The following is a 17,961-nucleotide window of genomic DNA, read 5'->3' as shown; positions in this document are numbered from 1 at the left end:
TTGACTTATGACTGTGACTGAGCCTGGTGAAAAGTCAAGTCAGTCACCGAGGGGATCATCATGTGACTGCCCCCGATTTTATGAACTTTTTTTCTGACAGCTGTTACACAGACATAGGGTTGTAAAAAGTGAACTGATCGTTTGCTCTGAAGTATTTTTTTGCTGGAATCTGGAAGTAAACAAGTAAACCTTAAATGTAGACCAGTTGCTAAGTGCCCAAAATGCAGTTACATGATTGCATGTGTGTGGCTGTCAGAAATGTGTATTTGGGCCCTAAGTACCTTTTGTGGGGCTCACCATAAATTTAATCTGTACCAGGGATATCAACACTATCTTTTTTCTAAGATGACATTAAGAGTTTTAAGGAATTTCTCTCCTCTTCTCCTTTTTACTCTTTGGAAAACTCAAGAGGGTCCCTTCTGAATTGTTTCCTATGCCCTCCTCCTTCTGAGATATCTTTAACATGAGGGTCGCCCACTCTGCAGCTCCTCCTCTTGGTCTCCCAAGGTCATTTCCACATACCATTACAGGTAATCCTTAACTTAAAACCATTTTGTTTAATAACTGTTTAAAGTTATGACAGCGCTGAAAAAAGTGACTTTCAACTGGTTCTCACAGCTCTTAATGCCACAGCATTTCCTGTAGTCCCATGATCAAAATTCGAGGCTTGGCAACAGGTATGTATTTATGGTGGTTTCGGCACCCTGGAGTCACATGATGGCCATTGGCGGCCTTCTCAGGGGCCTTCTGACAAGCAAAGTCAATGGGGAAAGCCAAATGTAGTTAATCAGCATGTGTTTGGCTTACGACCACAGCAAAATGATCTTAAAATCAGATGCAACTTAATGATGAGTGACAGAAATTCTGCTCCTAATTGTAGTCATAGGTTGAGGACTACCTGTACGTTTTCCTAGAACTGATTTTAGATGATAAGGCTATAGAATGTTTTGCCGCCACACTTTATATTTTGAAACTATGTTGATGGGATTCAAAATGCAAGCATGTGGATTCATAATTAGAAATGCATCAATGATATCATTTTCTCCATGGAACTGCTTCTGTGACTCAAATACATTCTTCCCCATCCCACCTTCTGCATACCCCTGTATCTGCTTTGGAGGTCTGGCATACCTTCTTGAGTTCCTGCAAAGTATGCAGTAGTGGTGATGGGAGAGGAAGAAACATTACATCTAGCCCTGTTTAAATTTATTCAAAACCATTTTTGACAAATTTGTTCTATGAGATTTCAATAGACAGTTTTGACTAAATCTGATCCTATATTCCTAGCCCAAATTAATACAAGGTGATGTGCTCTTTCCTTACCTGCAAAAGGCCATCTTCTAAATGTTGCCATTTCAGAAAATTTCCCATTGCATCGTATGAAGCTGCAATAAAATTTAATTTTACATCCTGTAAAAAAAATTAGGTGCTTTCAAGATCTAGATTCTTGCATCTTAGGCGTATCTTTTATGCAAGATGAAAAAGAAATTCAGATTACTAATTATTAATATAATATTAATATTTCATGTTGCAAATTTACAACTGTATACGAAAAACTATCATAAGAATTAAGTAAAAGGTAAAGGTAAAGGTTCCCCCGCACATGTGTGCTAGTCGTTTCCGACTCTAGGGGCCGGTGCTCATCTCCGTTTCAAAGCCGAAGAGCCAGCGCTTGTCCGAGGACATCTCTGTGGTCATGTGGCCAGCATGACTAGACGCCAAAGGCGCACGGAACGCTGTTACCTTCCCACCGTAGTGGTCCCTATTTTTCTATTTGCATTTTTACGTGCTTTCGAACTGCTAGGTTGGCAGAAGCTGGAACGAGTAACAGGCGCTCACTCTGTTACGCGGCACTTGGGATTCGCCAAACTGCCGACCTTCTGATCGACAAGCTCAGCGTCCTAACCCACTGAGCCACCGCGTCCCTTCAAGAATTAAGTACTAAATATAAATCCCTACCACTCCACCTACTGTGTAGCCCACCATATGGAAACATTATCTTGGAGAGGTAGAAGTTATTTTCTTATTTCAAAAATATGAAAAAGAATAATGACCATAATTTTAATACAAAGAAGTGTTACAATGTACCAATGTAGACCTGAAGCTATGAGATAGAACTCTCTCAGCAAAACAGTTATGAGGAAATATTAACTTTTAATTAAGATCTTAAATGCATGATTATTTGTATTGTACATATTAAAAATTAATGTCTGCCTACCATACGTATGCCTGCAAATGCTCTCCTGCCTAAAATGTTGTTTTCAAGAAAAAAAGTCAAACCCCAACAGAAAAGCTTATATATGTCTGTGAAGAAATGAAATTAGTTTATATAAAATTAAATCCTAATAAATAAGCTGTTTTCATCCAGCACAGTGCTAATTTCCCATCCACTTCAAATAATGGAAACCTGAAAATAAAAACAGCTTGGTCATTTCAAATTACATGGAAAAACTCCAATATAACTGTAACATGGATTTTCATGTTCTATTTTTAAGATACATATTCAAAAGCAGTCTATCCTCAAGAAATGAACTAATACATTAAAATAGTCACCTGGGTAAATTAATCACTACAAAATCACATCAGGGAGAAGTCTAGATTGAAAAAAAGAGAGTTTTTATTGCAGGAAACAGTAGAATTTTACTGCAGGGAACCTACCTCGTCTTTTCCTTTAAAAGTGAAGCTGGTAGGAAACTCCGTTCCATCAAGAACCTGGGATGCTAAGCCTGGTTGGTCACCATAGAATAGCCATGGTAGAGACTGTCTCCTGCAAACAACAATTATATAGTGTTTACTGCAACCTATCTAAGGCAAAAGCATATAGCGTATAATTCAAAGGAATGACGGACAAAGACAACGTACCAAAATGATATTGAATGAACAGTACCAAGTCCAACCGTATTTGCAAACACAAACTGAAACAAACCACATGCATCAGGGGTGGCAGAGCTCAAACTATTCATGTTCATAACACACATATTTCCCAAGGCTTGGCAAGATGTAAGATTGGAATATAGCTGAAAGAAAATAAGCCATCAATTAGGAACAGAGTGCAAAATTATATAAAAGAACAAAAACAATTAAAAAGAAAAAAAATGCGTCCCCCGCCCCTCCTTCTGAACAAAAGAAAATATCATGGGTTGTTTTCTAACATTATGCTCCATACAGTTAGTCCTTGACTTACAATGCAATCAATAATAGAATTTCTATCGCTAAGCAATGTGGTCGTAAAGCGTGACTGCATTGTTTAGTGATGGCAATCCCTAAATCATCCCAGTTGCCATCATTAACCGAATCCAATGGTTCTGAGGCGAGGCCTCCTTCTGCTGACTTATCACAACCAAGTTAGTGGGGATGCTAGCAAGTAGCTGCAAGTCCCAGGTGGCTTGTAAGCAAGTTGGCAGGTAGGTAAGAGGCTGCTGCAGGGTAGGGTAGGGTAGAATGGGGTGCATGTGGGTGCAAGGGAGGTGTGATAAGAATTGGAGAGGGCGCATGAGAGAGGTTTGACAAGGTTTGGGGAGGGTACACAGAGGTGCAAGGCAGGCATGGAGGGTACACAGGCTGTGTGGGTGGCCAAGGCAATGTGAGCTAAAAGCCCTGAGGCAAGGTGCATGTGTGAAGATGACTTAGCTAAGCAACTTGTGCCCATTCGTGCTGGCTTCCCCACTGACTTTCTGGGGAAGCTGGCACGGAAGGTTGCAAATGGCTACCATATGACCACAGGGCCCTGTATCTGGTCCTAAGTGTGAGCCTGTTGGCAAGAGCTCAGATTGTGATCACATGACCACAGGGATGCTGGGATGTGACATTACGCTTTATGACTGCGTTGATAAGTAATGGAAATTTTGGTCCCAACTGCTACTATAAAACTTCAGAGCTGTATAAATTACATGGATTAGAAATGTTTATCATTAATTTTGTTCTAAAAGAAAATTAATACATACCCAGCAAGCAGCTGCTGATGCTTGCAGATTTTTATAAAACCATTCTGATCTCAATGTGATGCCCTAGAAATGGAACGGTTCAAATTGTTACAGGTTTGTTGTTGTTTTAACCATTCGGTCATATCTAATTTTTAGTGACTTTATAGGCAAGTGCTCTCACTGCTGCTCTGTCAAGCACAGCTTCTTTCAGTTGTTGAATGTTAATCTTTGTATCAGCTTTAATGTTACCAAGCCAGCATGTTCTTTGCTTGTCCCTTCTTTTTGTTCCACCAACCATTCCTAGCATCGTTGACTTCTCTAATGAATTTGCATGCATGTTAAAGATATCTTAGTATAATTCTATAAACATCGGCTCTTAAGTCAGTCCCAGGTATAGGAAAGACTGTACTCTGATGACTTTTTCCTTCGAAGAATCAGCAACACTTGACTTGATAGTAACCAAAATTAAATTTAATAGCACTTCTCAAATACCTGAAAGGCTGTCAAGACTTTGAATACAGATTTATAGGAAGACAGCTTCCGAATGAACGTTAGAGGAAATCTTACAGTATCAAGTTTCTTACTTAATGGTAAGAAAATTCATTAGTAAAATCAAATCTAATGGTGTATTTTCATTCACTAGATGCATCAAATGGAGGCTGGAAAGTTATATGACACTGATGTTTTCACACAGATTTCTGCACTAAATTGGATTACAAGTTCAAATAGCTTCTTTTGACTCGTGTCTATGGTGCTGCTGCATATTAAACTTAGCTTTTATATTAATATGCCCTGGGTAAAAATGATGTATTTATGTAGTTTTAGGAGCTTAAAATCAACAATTGTTTTACGCCCTGAGTGCAATGCTTTTGTAATCTCATATAAAAATGTGACTATAACTTACTAGCTTTCCAAATCGAACAGTTGTAATTCCCTTTGGAGGGAAATTTCCAGTGCTTGTAAAACATAAACTTCCTGTCTGAAATTGAAAATCAATAAATCTTGTCATGAACATATCTATTTTAAAGGTAGAGGTCTTAACCTAGATAAAATAAGAAAGTTTCTTTTACACTGAAGATCCAACAATAGATGCAATTCAGAAAGCCAGCCACTTGAATTTCAGTAATTCACCATTTATTTGAGTGTCCTTTCCTATCTCCCATGCAAAGCTGTTTGAGGAAAGAATTTGGGAGGACATGTGTGTCTCATTTTAGTGAACATTCCACTGATATCTAGGTTTAGTATAGCAGTCTAATTCATATTTAGGCATGCAAAACCTAATTCCTATCCCTTCTACCATAGTCCCATGTATGTCCTGTAAAAACTCCAACAAATTGGGAGTGTCATACGAAGTAGCAGGAGGTTGCAGTAGGGTTGCTGCACTACAAATGGTCTGGACCTGAAAGATTAAATGGTTCCTCCACGATTCTAGGAGAACCGGTGAAAAGTAGATGCAGGCAACTTATGTGAACAAGCTTCTCCATATTCAGTACAATGAACTATTATTACTTATTAAATTTATACCCCTCCTCGGTGCCCAAATAACATTGAAAGCAGCTGTTTTTATTATCTGCTATGTGTTACACTTACTAAAATATTTGGCTCAGAACAGCTACATGATTTGTTAACGCTGATGAATGTTGGTTCACATCTTTTGCACCTACAAAAGATAGAATGAATTGTGAAGAATGCACATAGGGTTTAACACTAAATAACCTTAAATAAAGGATACAATGGTTCTTAAGTTAATAAGCAACATGAATAGATGCAGTATCTCTCAGTGTCATGGTATCATGGTAAAGCTGAGTACTGCACTAGAGTTAAATCAATGTTGAAAAGTCAGCTTGGAAATAGAACAAGTTTTCACTGACTTTTTTCCCTTTTAGCAAAATAATGAGAATTGCCTTCAAAGGAGGACACAATTGAATGAAAGGGGAGAGGGAAGGTAAAAGTCTTATTCCTGAGTCAGCCCAATACATTTTTAAAAGCGGAAACACTTTGAAATCTTTACATTTGGCAAATATAAATTAGTTTCTTCAATTGTGCAAATTTAATGAGAATAAATAAGAAAGGCAAATGTCGTTTCCTAATCCAATATACATCTTATATAAATAATATACTTACATGTTATTTAATGCATTTGCAATTGAAAACGACTGTTCCTTTCCATCACACTGAACACATAATGCAGCTTTCAGTAGTGAACCATTAATATTTCTTTCCACTTAAAAAAATTATAAGACTATTAGTAATAATCTTAGAATAGATACATTATACTTAAATATAGTGGGTAATGCATGTATATTTAAAATGTATATTTAAAAAGAGCAAATCCAGAAAATTCAGTTGACATCGCTTAATACATGACTCCCAATTTGGACCTCTTGGTCATGAACTTTCCAGAAATTTATTTATTTATTTATTTGATTTTATATACCGCCCTATTCCCAAAGGACTCAGGGCGGTTTACAGGGCGAGTTAAAACAATACAAATAAGTACACTTTAAAATAAATTAAATTAAGACTAGCCCACAATTTAATTTAATTTTAATTTAATTTAATTAAACAAATTAAAATTAAAATTAAATTTAAATTAAATTAAAACCCCTTCAGTCCATTATTCAAATTACACTGAATAATGAAAAAATAACTTTTTGTAAATATGGAAGTGCTTGATCATTTATTAATACCAGTTATTTTAAGGGGAAAAATCAACTAACATGTTTTAAAAGGAAACTTTATATTTAATTATGTAACAACAAAAGCTATGTTGTAAGTCTCTCTCAACACTATTCTATGTTGCAACTTTCATCAAAGAGAAAAATGGTATCATAATCTAACTTGCAACAAAAGTGTAAATTCAGAAGAAGAACATATTTTCAGAGAAAATATTTTATTTTCAATTTGGGAAAATAAAGAGCTCAGAAGAAGATCCTGAAAACCATTCAATCAAAGACATTGACAGCTTATATAACAGAGCAGGTTTGCTTTCCTGTAAAACTATCAGTGATTTCTAAATGAGATTTTTATTTTAGATAAGTAAGTAAGGAAATAGCCATAAAATTTACATTCAGTAATTATTTGGAATAGTGGATCTGAAAAAACACATATGAATTGTTTTATTTTTTAAAAACACAAATTTAAATACATAATTATATCCATTTTGTTCCTGGAATAAATAAAACTTTACAATTTTTCATGTGTTCACTGAACTAAAATGTTAAAGTATATCTCACATGTAACTTTCTACATATTTACCTGGAAAAATAAACAAACAGAAAACAACTATAAAATTCTTACCTAAAATCTCATTATTAGCGCATATACATTTTCCTTCTATAGTTAAGCCACTGGGACAAGTAATGCAGTCCCATCCATCTTGAGTAACTCCACTCTAAATGAAAGAATAAAAGTATTTAAAACTCACTTTAAAGCTTATGGTGTAGAAAAAATAAAGTTAATCTACCTACTTTTTCTAATAGAAATATTTTAGGTTGATTTTACCATAGTTTCTGGACATTTTTCACACATAATAGCTGTTCCATCTTTATCAAAAACTTTCTTGAATCCTGGAAGACAATCACATGATGTACCTGAAAAATACACAATATCTTGTATTATATGCTTCAAATTAAAATATTTAATAAGGATATGACTGAAAGAGATCTCTTAAATTTGTCTACATATATTGCCTTTAAAAGTTTTTAAGGTTTTAAATATTTTATGTTCGTTGCCCAGAGAAGCAATTAAGAGGTGGATGACTATATAAATTAAAGAAATAAATTGGAATCATTTTTCTAAAGTAATCTTCATGTTTCCTGGTAGAATTTTGGTTTGACAGTAGGTATTCTCTAGCAGATTTCAGTACTAGAGTCAAACCTGAAAAAAGAGGTTATCTTGACATCCCAAAAATGCTGAGAGGACTGACAGTCAGATTTTGAAATGTTCTTAACAAGGTGCCTTCAGCGGGTCTCCACCGTCCTTCCCTACTAGTGGGAATCCATTGATAGAGAGATGAATCAATAGATGGAAAGAGGATTAAGTTTCGTCTCTTCTACCCAGATGCCTTCTTTATTTGGCATGGAAAGAACCTACAGTTTATAGCAGTTGGGAGAAGTTACTTTACTTTCTCTTCCAATTATAGTGCTCAAGATTAATGGAAGATAGGGCTTAAATGTAAGAATGTGTGCAATCTCCAGAGCTAAATAAGGATGCCTGGCCACCATCCAGACAGAAAGTGAGCCAAGATGGTTCTGAGTAGATAATGAAACTTTCACTTACTTCTAATTGTTCTTCTATGTACTACAGCAATTTCAGTCTCTTAATGGCATAATAGTTGGCATTTGTCCAATAATACCAGCATTTAGTATTTCTCTGTCTCGATAGAGAATGACTGTACAAAAGATCTAGCTCCAGTAAAATATATGGCACCTGATGACTACTTCTATTCAGTGCTTTTTTTGTAAAAGAAAAAGGTGCCGGAACTCACACATGTCATACAACCCGCTTTGCCTACCCTACAAGGTTCCATTCAAAAAAGGTGCCGGAACTCCGTTCTGAGCATTCAATGAGAAAAAAAAGCCCTGCTTCTATTTATTCACACACCCTCAGTATGAAGCAAGAACTAGAGAATATCAGGCTTGCTGTTCGTATTATGCGGGGATACGTCCCTCTATTGACAAATAATTTGCTTCTTAATAAACACACTTTAAAGCAATTTCACCATCTTTAATTTATCCCTGTGGTTATATGTATTCTTTTCCCTGTAGGCGATCCAATGACGAGCAGCAGCTACTCTTCCTGATCTGACCGTTAGCTACATAATGACCGGAAGATGGTAAGTAATCAAGCACAACTATTATCTGCTTTTTGGGTGGAAATAAATGAACATGCAATTCTACACGCGCTATGTTCAAGCAGGTCCACTGAATTCAGCGCAACGTCTGAATGAACCTTTTAAAAAGCTCCATCTTCCATCCGGTTGAGCCTTTAGGTCAGGGGTCTTCAAACTTGGCCCTTTTATGACTTGTGGACTTCAACTCCCAGAATTCCTCAGCCAGCAAAGCTGGCTGAGGAATTCTGGGAGTTGAAGTCCACAAGTCATAAAAGGGCCAAGTTTGAAGACCCCTGCTTTAGGTAGTCTCACCCTGAGCGCTTTGCTTCTGGAACTCCCCACAACGCCGGCAGTCCAAGCTGGCGATATCGAAGTACTGAGTCCCAGCGCAGCTTTGTGGGTCGCGCAATGGGAGGAAAAAGCCGCGGCCCGCGCTCAAGGGGAGCATCACCAGCGCCGCGGCAAGCCACCGCCGCAGCGTCGCCATGGCTACTCAAACCTCGACCCCGCCCACCCTATCGAGAATTCCCTGTTGGAAAGGCGGGTTTGAAACTCGAACTACGGAACGCCAAGAGGGTTAAAAAAAAAAATCTCAGGAGTATAGACGATCACTTTTTCCAACTCTATATCCCGCAAAGCAGAGAGAGGTCCTGCGGCTCATTCAATGAAAGATGGATGAGGTTCAATTTTAAATGGAACCCTTGCGATTGAAGATTAAATTTCAGTCATTTGATGAGTGAATAGCAGTCCATGAAAATTAAATCATAATCTGCACTTCTTGCCCCCATGTTATTTTTGTTGAATTGGAAAAAAAAATTGCATTTAAAAAAACACTATTTGAGAATATGGTGCATATAGTTTGTTTTGTTACCTATGAGATCTCAAATAGAAAAAAAACATTGTCAACATCACTTATACAGATGATGGTATTAGGACATCATTATATGATGAAATGGATGGTTACAAAATTTTATTAAATTTAGCTTTCATTTTCACAGCTTTTTTGGTGTAATAATTTCTGAGCAATTTCCAGTAATTTTAAATACTTCTATGTAAGGGATTATGTACTTACTTATGTACTTTGTAGTGTTTTGCAGTAACACATTTTCCAGGTAATGATTTTGAATCTATTTCTAATTGGCTATTACAACTGGCAAAATCAAAAATGATTTGTTGATGCAACACATATTTTTTTAAAAAAATGTATTATAAAAATGCTTATTGTAATATTATAAATTTAAATATAAAATTATTTTATAACCAGCTGGAGAACATAACTGCCCACCAGGATACTGAAACCTCCAGATGCATTGAATTTCCTATTCCTATAGAGCAGCGGCTCCCCTTTTCTATACCCCGCATCAATAGAACGCTTGCACCCTTTATAAAAGTTCGAAATAATGAATTATGCAAATACAGTATAATTTTTAAACTTCTAAACCCAAGTTTTTGCATCTCCTGGAATATCGTCTCGCACACCCTGTTGGGAACCCCTGCTATACAAATGGTCCTTGACTTACAACTATTCATTTCATAACTATTTGAAGATACAGTGGCATTGAAAAAATGATCTATGACTGGTCTTTGCATTTACAATTGTTGCATCCTTGCCATAGTCACATCTGGGGCATTTGGCAACTGGTATTTATCATGGTTGCAACATCCCACGGTCACATGATTGCCATTTCTAACCTTCTCAGTCAGCTTTTGATAAGTAAAATAAATGGGGAAAGCTGCGTTCGTTTAATGATAGCGTGATTCACTTAACCGTTTCAGTGATTTGCATAACACAGTCAGAAAGGGTTGGTAAAATGGGGTGTGACTTGCTTAGCAAGCACAGTTTAGCAATTATGTTCCCAACTGTTAACATAAGTCAAGGACTTTCTAGTGTAGTTTTTGAAACAGCATGATTGGTTGCTTCATCACTTTGGATGTTAGATGTTTATATGTAGAAGAGTTTTGTCTTTTTTAATGATGATTGGAACACATGGAGAAACCTGGCCCACAGAAGTGTCAAGAATCAGATATGACTGAATGGATAACATCACCACCACCATCAATGTATATCAGGGGTCCCCAAATCCTGGTCTTTGGACTGGTACTGGGCCGCGGCATGCCAACAACTGGTCTGCACAAACAAGCAAAATCCCATCCATGGGATGCAGGCAGCACACAAAACTACACGCTCTCCCTTCTGTGGAAAAATCTTTCTCCATGGAACCAGTCCCTCGTGCCCAAAAGGTTGGGGACCTTTGATCTATATCACAATACTATTCAAATCTAAGCTCAAAAATATCAACGAAATAATTTTTTTCATATTCACACAGAGAAGAGCACTGCATTAAAATGGATAAAAATCACTCACATGAAATCATAAACCTATTTGAAATCAAAGCTCTTTGGTTTTCATGATGATGGCATTATACACATTGTTACGCATTACTTGAATAAATAGCTCATTTTTTTTAAAAAAAATTCTGAGTTGTATTTAAGAAAACCCTAGGAGGCCAAATGGAGTTAATGTTTATATTATGCTAAATTTTCTAGTCCCGTGCAAAACGCTATTCTACGTGCCATCGGACTGCTAACAAAAGTTGCCATCTTTCAATCCTCCCTACCTTTCTATTCCCTTTACAAAATTTTCGGATTTTTTTTTTGCAGGTAAAAAAAATTGTACTATCGGCGATCGAAAACGACTGGGCAAATCGAATTCCTGACCACATTTTGCACTTCCGGGACATGGCGCATGCGTTTAGAATATCACTCTGAGCCTGCGCACCGAAAGTCGCGCTCGATGGCTTTGCTGAGGTGGGACGCGGGAAGCTGGAGCGGAAGCGCGGCTGCCATTTTGTCGATTGCGAATCGGTCTTTTCTCGCTTCGGAAGGTCGAAGCGGGGGGCGCACCGTATTTTTTGAGAGGGCAAGACGCCCGCAGCCGGTTTCCTGACGGACACCCGGAGAGGTTGGCGCGCCCGAGAGCAGAGGGAAGAGGCTGCGGCGGTTGCCTCATGACCTGTTAAAGCAAGCGCGGGGTTCGGCTCTTCTTTCCCGCGGGAAATTACGGAGCTGAGGCGCTTTCAAGGCCTCTTTCGACTCCCAGGGGCCTGGTTAGTAGAACTGAAACGCGAAGGGGTCATTGTTACGGGTTTCCGTGTGTGTGCGTATGTGTTTGTGGGATTGCTGGCTTCGAGGATAGCGTCTAAGCTGCACTTGGCATGCCGTATTTTCTCTGTGCTCTTGAGTTGAGAGACCCACCGAGGTCGGCAAGTGGTATGGATAAATGACGGGGTGGGTGGCAAAGGCGTTGAGCACTGTCCGGGCAGCTCCTGCTGCGGGGACGGTGATGCCGAGGAGTTTGCTCTTCAGTGTTTTGATAACATATTGAGGCGTTTAAACAATTCTCCGAAAGTGAATTCTTTCTCCTTTACGAGGGGGATGGGAAAAAAAAAACAACTGTCTGGCGTGCTTGGAAAAAATCGCTCTGGTTCTGTGTCGGAAGGTCGTTTCAGGATTGAACACGCTACGGAAGTTCTCGTAGTTCTTGTATTTTCTTTCGCTGGTTTAAACGGCACATTCCTGAGAATATTGGATCATTCCGAACGTTTTCCCGAGGAGTGAGTTGGACGATACTAGAAACTGAATTTGCATGTAGACGCTGTACAAGATGAAGAAACTCCGGAGTCGCAAGCTTGTTCTACCGATTGATTTCTATCTCGATGGGTATTTCTGATCTCATCTTAGTCAACGTATCTTTGGAAAGGAATGGGTAATTGATAATTGCTAGAGAAGACATGCTTTTTCTCCCCACCTGGTCTTTTTACGATGTATTTTTTCTACCAGGATTACAATCACGGAAGTCATGCCTCATATTCCAGAGTTCTATACTCTGCATTCTCTAGAGGAATAAATCTTTGCAACTATCTTCCTGGGAAAGAGTCAACCAGGCATTACTCCAGCAGCCATTGAATGGATAGGAATGAATGTGCCTGTTTTAACAAGAATCAATGCTTGCTCGCTTGAATTCACATATGGATTACACAAGAATAAAATGTAGTGTGTATATTTTAACTGCAAAAACATAAATAAACCACTTCAGCTGATGTTCATCCTCTGTAGGCAATTGTATAATATAAACGGGTCCATAGAGGATTGGAGGGTTTTGACATGTGGTTAACTACAGTATTCAATTGGTTTTTAGAAGGAGTTTTAAAGCTTACTAATCTTCTCAGAAATACGTTTTACTGAATTCCTGAACTCCTTGTTTGATATATATGTTTTTCTCATTTTGTTACCAGATTAATGTATATGTGTCTTAGTTGTACTTGACAGTCAGGAATTGAAATGTTAATAATTGTTAATTTTACCTTAGTTGGAATTCCTGAAGGCTTTTTCATTGCTTGGTAGACCTCTTTTGGAAATAAAGGGCAGGATATAATGCTGTCAATTTTTGTTTGGATCTAGTTGTTTATTATTCACTTTCAGGGGAAAAATTGAGATGCCCAATGCTAGTAACAGTTGTAGTTGGCTAATTTGCATTTGTTAATGTAAGCTTTTTGAACAAGTTGTTATTCATGTCCCTAGATTAGTTGCCATTGTTTTCAGTGAAGTGGATTGGACCTTACAAATTAGGTCTTTAAAAAGAAAGATGGATGTGCCATACTTTTGTAGGGTTTGGAGAAAGTAGTTTGGTTTTAAGCATAGTGACAGATTTGAATGTTTAGTATATTTTATCATTGTTTACAGCCTTAAAACTTCTACATAAGATATATGTAATTTGGGTTCTGATATTAATATTCTATTAATAGACTATTAAATTGAATACATTTCCTTCCATGTATTTGATATTGTATTAGGTCTTTGATACTGAAACTGCAGTACTGTGTACGTTCATAAGTGGACTTTGATGAGCTTAGTGGAGCTTTACTTTTCTAAGGTTATTTAGGTTTGTAGTTTTTCTGTTATTTTCTTTTTCTGGAACTTGTGAAATATGGGTATTACAAGTGCTGTGTGAATCTATTTCTGCATATAGTCATTACATGTGTACTCCTCTGCAAGGTACTTATCTTCTAAATTCAAAGTTATTCTAACATACTGGATTCCTCTGGATTCATATTGGCACAGCAAGCTTTATGGGGAAATTGGTATATCATCAGTATATTTTCCTGGAATTTCTGCAGTTGGAATATGTTTCCTTAATTTGGTCACTTATTCAATTTTTGATTAACATTCTGCTATGTTCTGTAAAAGAAAATCATGTTAGAACAATTGGACACTTACCTTTTTTGGGTGGAACTTTCAAGGACTGAGGACATTGATGAAAAGAATATTTTTAATTGGATTTTTTTACCAGTATCAAAATATGAAGATCAATCTCATATCATTGTTGCTGACATCAGTTTTAAGTAGAGAACATAATGAACCTCTCAAAACATGTGAAAAACAAGATACTATACAACAGAAATTCACAAATCCTGGTTTTTTTGGTACATCTCTGGAATAGGAAAGGAACAGAACAACTTATTTTTTTTATTTCTTACTGGGTTGTTAATGTTCACCATAGTTCTGGATATCCCACTGAATGTGGCTTAAAATGTAAATCTGCTTCTTGGCCATTAATTTTGTTTCATTTTCTTTCCACAGTTAAGTTGATTTCACAGCCTTTATCAGGCCTTCTAAGAAGAACCAGGTAAGCTTCTGAAAGCTTGATGTTTATATTGTCAGATTTGATGGCTTTTCATCCAAGCTGATGACTGGAAAGGAAGATGTCCAGTTGGCTATCTAATCATAGGAAAGAATAAACATGGAGAAAAAGATTACTGAACTTAATTCTTTATGAGATGAGCCGGCCTGACAGAAAATACTTAAACTTCATTATTGCTTGGAAGTGATATGACATCTTTTTGATCAAAGTAGTTCAGAATGTCAGATAATGGAAAACGATGTTTTCTTTTACTGGATTTTATAAGATGCTGTGAAAGCTTCGATAGCTTTTATTTTAGATGTTATGAATGACATTGGTGCTTTTGATTGAGAATATTATTGGGAACTGTACACTTATTTCAGACTGGCCAGTGTTTATAAACATTCAGATTAAATTAGGTTGTATGATTTGAAATGTAGGAGTTATTCTTTCAATAATGGCAGGATTTCTTTTTGTTTTGTTTTAAATGGTGTAGCGTAGGCCTAGCATTCTTCCAGTATACTAAAGGCTTGTTATCATGTATGCCTTTTTATCCACAGGTGATTTTTGCTGTGGGTTGAGCTCAAAATGGCTGTAGTCATCCGTTTACAGGGACTTCCTCTTGTTGCGGGTTCTGCAGATATTCGTCGTTTCTTCTCAGGATTGAATATTCCTGATGGAGGTGTACATATTATTGGAGGAGAAAAGGGGGAAGCTTTTATTATATTTGCAACAGATGAAGATGCCAGACAAGCAATGAGCTATTCAGGAGGATTTATCAAGGATTCACGTATACAGTTCTTTCTTAGTAGCAAGACAGAAATGCAGAACATAATAGAAATTAATAGGAAAAGATTTGATCGTGGTGGAAGAGGAGTAGGAGATAGGCGGACAGGTCCTAATAATCCAGGAACATCTGATGTTGGCAACCTTTCAAATATAGTTCAAGTCATTAAAAAGGGATTTGGTAAATCTAGCCATGATTCCAGGGTTCCTTTGGAGGATGAGTTTCATTCTGGTGGCCCTCGAAATGCCAATATAAATATTTCAAAATCAAATTTTAACCAGCCTAGGAAGGAAGTGTCTAAATCTGATAGGTTATATTTATTCATACGTGGTATGCCTTATTCTTCAACAGAAGATGATGTGCTCAATTTCTTTTCTGGATTACAAGTGGAGAAGATACTTATGTTAAAAACCAATGGTCAAATCAATGGAGATGGTTTTGTCAAATTTGCTACAGTAAGTGATGCCATGAAAGGACTGCAACGGGATAGGAATTATATGGGTTCACGGTTTATAGAAGTACGTCCCTCCAAGGAAGAAACATGGATTAAGTATGGTGGCAAGATAGATGAGAAGATAGATAATTCTTTCCACTTTCAACAAAATTCAAATAAAGGACATTATTTTTCAAACATAGAATATTCAAAAAGAGAGCCAAGCTATTTGTTTTCAAGGAAACGTACCCGATCCAGAACTCCACCACGTAGAGTAGGACCACAGGTTAATTCAAGGTCTCCCTCATGGAGGATTATGGAACGCAGCTATTCAAAATCTCCTTCACAAAGGGTTATGGCTCATGCCTATTCAAGATCTCCAGAAAGGGTTATGGCACACACTGGATCAAGGTCTCCTCCACGGAGGGTCATGGCACGCAATGGTTCAAGGTCACCACAACGGAGGGTCATGGAACCTATGCGTTCACATTCTCCCAGGAGGATCACAGCAAGTACCCATTCAAGGTCTCCAAGGAGGGTTAGAACCCACTCTAACTCACCTTTCTCTGCTCCAAGGCAGTCCCGTTCACCCCAGAGCAAGGAATATTACATACATCTTAAAAATCTATCTGCTGCTGTTAAAAAGAAAGACTTGCGGGCGTTCTTTCAGGAGCTAACTTTAGTGAACAAGGACATTACTTTTCTAAAATCACATGATAATGAGGCAAGAATCAAGGATGCAGTTGTTATGTTCAGATCAGAAGGAGCATATACATCAGCACTGAATCATCACAAGCTTGATCTTTTTGGTCGGCAAGTTTACATTTTCCCTGTTTCCAAAAGAACAGTCCTAGAGTTAATTGGATCACCAGAAGGATATCACCATGTAAAGGATAAAAATCAAGATGGATACCTTGGCTCAAAGACGTGTGTGTATGTAAGAAATTTTCCATTTGATGTGACAAATGTTGAAGTACAAAAATTCTTTGCAGGATTTAATATTGATGACAATGACATTTATTTGCTTTATGATGACAAAGGAGTTGGACTGGGAGAAGCACTAGTTAAATTCAGGACAGAAAATCAGGCCCGAAAAGCTGAAAGCTTAAATCGCCGATGCTTTTTGGGGACAGAGGTACTCTTAAGATGTATACCTGAGGAGCAAATGCAAAAGTTTGGTATTAATATTTCACCAGCATCTAATGAAAAGATGCAAGGGCATCACCATACACGCGAAAGAGATGAAAACTTTTACTCTGTTGATTCACAAGGACCTGTGCAGGAAGGTGATTATCGAAGCCTGTCTGATGATTTTATCTATTCATCCGATAGAGGTCCTCCCTCATTTAAAGAATTTGGTGATGGTATTCCTGAAAATTTTTCCGATAGGCACTTTATGCCTGATTCTAACTTTGGTGGTGGCTCAGATTCTGTAACATTGGTCAAATTAAAAAATATACCATTTCGAGCTTCTCCTAATGAAATTCTGGATTTTTTCCATGGCTATAAAATTATACCAGAATCTCTTTCTGTTCAGCACAATGAATATGGAATGTTTTCTGGTGAAGCAATCATTGCTCTAGTAAATTACAAAGAGGCAGAGGCTGCTATTAATGAACTGAACCATAGGCCAATTGGCCAGCGCAAAATTAGATTAACCTTGGTATAGGTGAAAATGAGATAAAGAAATATACAGTATTATTTCATAATTCAAATTTTTTTACTTGGAAAATGAAGACACCCCAAAATGTTAAGCATTATAAAGCGTTAAGTCTTATTTTAAAATTGCAGCATTTTTAATTGATTTTTTAAAAATAATGGATCAACCTGATAGTTCTGACAAGTTAACTTTAAAATACGCATAGCTGAAATGTGAAATTTAACACGTATTTCATCCCTCTGCTGCATGTATATTTGCAGTTTATCTAAATATGGTTTGATGTAAAACATTGTATTTTCAGAGTTGTTCAAAAGCATAGGTTGTGTCATCCTTGTATATATTAACTTAAATCCATAGGATTCTTGTCCATTGTTAATTCTCAGTGATAGTTTGAATGTTTTGTTAATGTCAGCTCAGCTTTTCTTTCAAAATAAAAGTACATGCACTGAAATATGTGGGTCATTGATGCCTTGCTTATTCGTAGCAGTAATATCTTGCAATTCTAAAACCAGTTTTATATTTGGCATGTGGACATAATGATTTTATAAATTACATTTTAGAGGAGTTGGCACAATGTAAAATTTTGCATAGTATAGCCTAAAGAATGCAACTTATTGTGATACCCATATACCCTTACAATTTTG

At 37.1% G+C, this 17,961-nt stretch overlaps 2 protein-coding genes across 4 annotated transcripts in view; one reads left to right on the top strand and one right to left on the bottom strand.

Annotated features, from left to right (window-relative positions):
- TMEM67 (transmembrane protein 67) overlaps positions 1-9,244 on the bottom strand; it is a gene marked incomplete at its 5' end in the record, with an annotated part of 35,723 nt that extends 26,479 nt beyond the window's left edge. The window contains 10 exons of the mRNA XM_083357756.1: positions 1,324-1,410; positions 2,659-2,767; positions 2,863-3,017; positions 3,945-4,007; positions 4,828-4,902; positions 5,514-5,583; positions 6,048-6,147; positions 7,224-7,317; positions 7,428-7,516; positions 9,070-9,244. Coding sequence (XP_083213882.1) covers positions 1,324-1,410; positions 2,659-2,767; positions 2,863-3,017; positions 3,945-4,007; positions 4,828-4,902; positions 5,514-5,583; positions 6,048-6,147; positions 7,224-7,317; positions 7,428-7,516; positions 9,070-9,244 — 1,017 coding nt within the window. The remainder of the gene's footprint in view (positions 1-1,323; positions 1,411-2,658; positions 2,768-2,862; positions 3,018-3,944; positions 4,008-4,827; positions 4,903-5,513; positions 5,584-6,047; positions 6,148-7,223; positions 7,318-7,427; positions 7,517-9,069) is intronic.
- Positions 9,245-11,546: 2,302 nt separating this feature from the next.
- RBM12B (RNA binding motif protein 12B) lies at positions 11,547-17,768 on the top strand. 3 transcript variants are annotated; one of them, XM_083360792.1, is made up of 3 exons: positions 11,547-11,565; positions 14,398-14,443; positions 14,998-17,768. In XM_083360792.1, exon 3 carries the CDS (start codon positions 15,026-15,028, stop codon positions 17,324-17,326), a length of 2,301 nt encoding a protein of 766 aa, XP_083216918.1. In that variant the 5' UTR covers positions 11,547-11,565; positions 14,398-14,443; positions 14,998-15,025; the 3' UTR covers positions 17,327-17,768. The 3 variants fall into 3 exon arrangements, with proteins under 3 accessions (XP_083216918.1, XP_083216917.1, XP_083216919.1); XM_083360791.1 differs by lacking the exon at positions 11,547-11,565 and adding an exon at positions 11,574-11,864; XM_083360793.1 differs by lacking the exon at positions 11,547-11,565 and adding an exon at positions 11,583-11,719.
- The last annotated feature ends 193 nt before the right edge of the window (positions 17,769-17,961 follow it).

The sequence above is a fragment of the Vipera ursinii genome (assembly GCF_947247035.1).
Source record: "Vipera ursinii genome assembly, chromosome: 3".
Classification (NCBI taxonomy): domain Eukaryota; kingdom Metazoa; phylum Chordata; class Lepidosauria; order Squamata; family Viperidae; genus Vipera; species Vipera ursinii.
Note: the sequence above shows the minus strand (reverse complement) of the source record. Positions and strands in the feature narration are given on the sequence as shown.

Excerpts from the sequence above, each read along its gene's own strand:
- RBM12B (XM_083360792.1), top strand. The coding sequence starts at position 15,026 with ATGGCTGTAGTCATCCGTTTACAGGGACTTCCTCTTGTTGCGGGTTCT.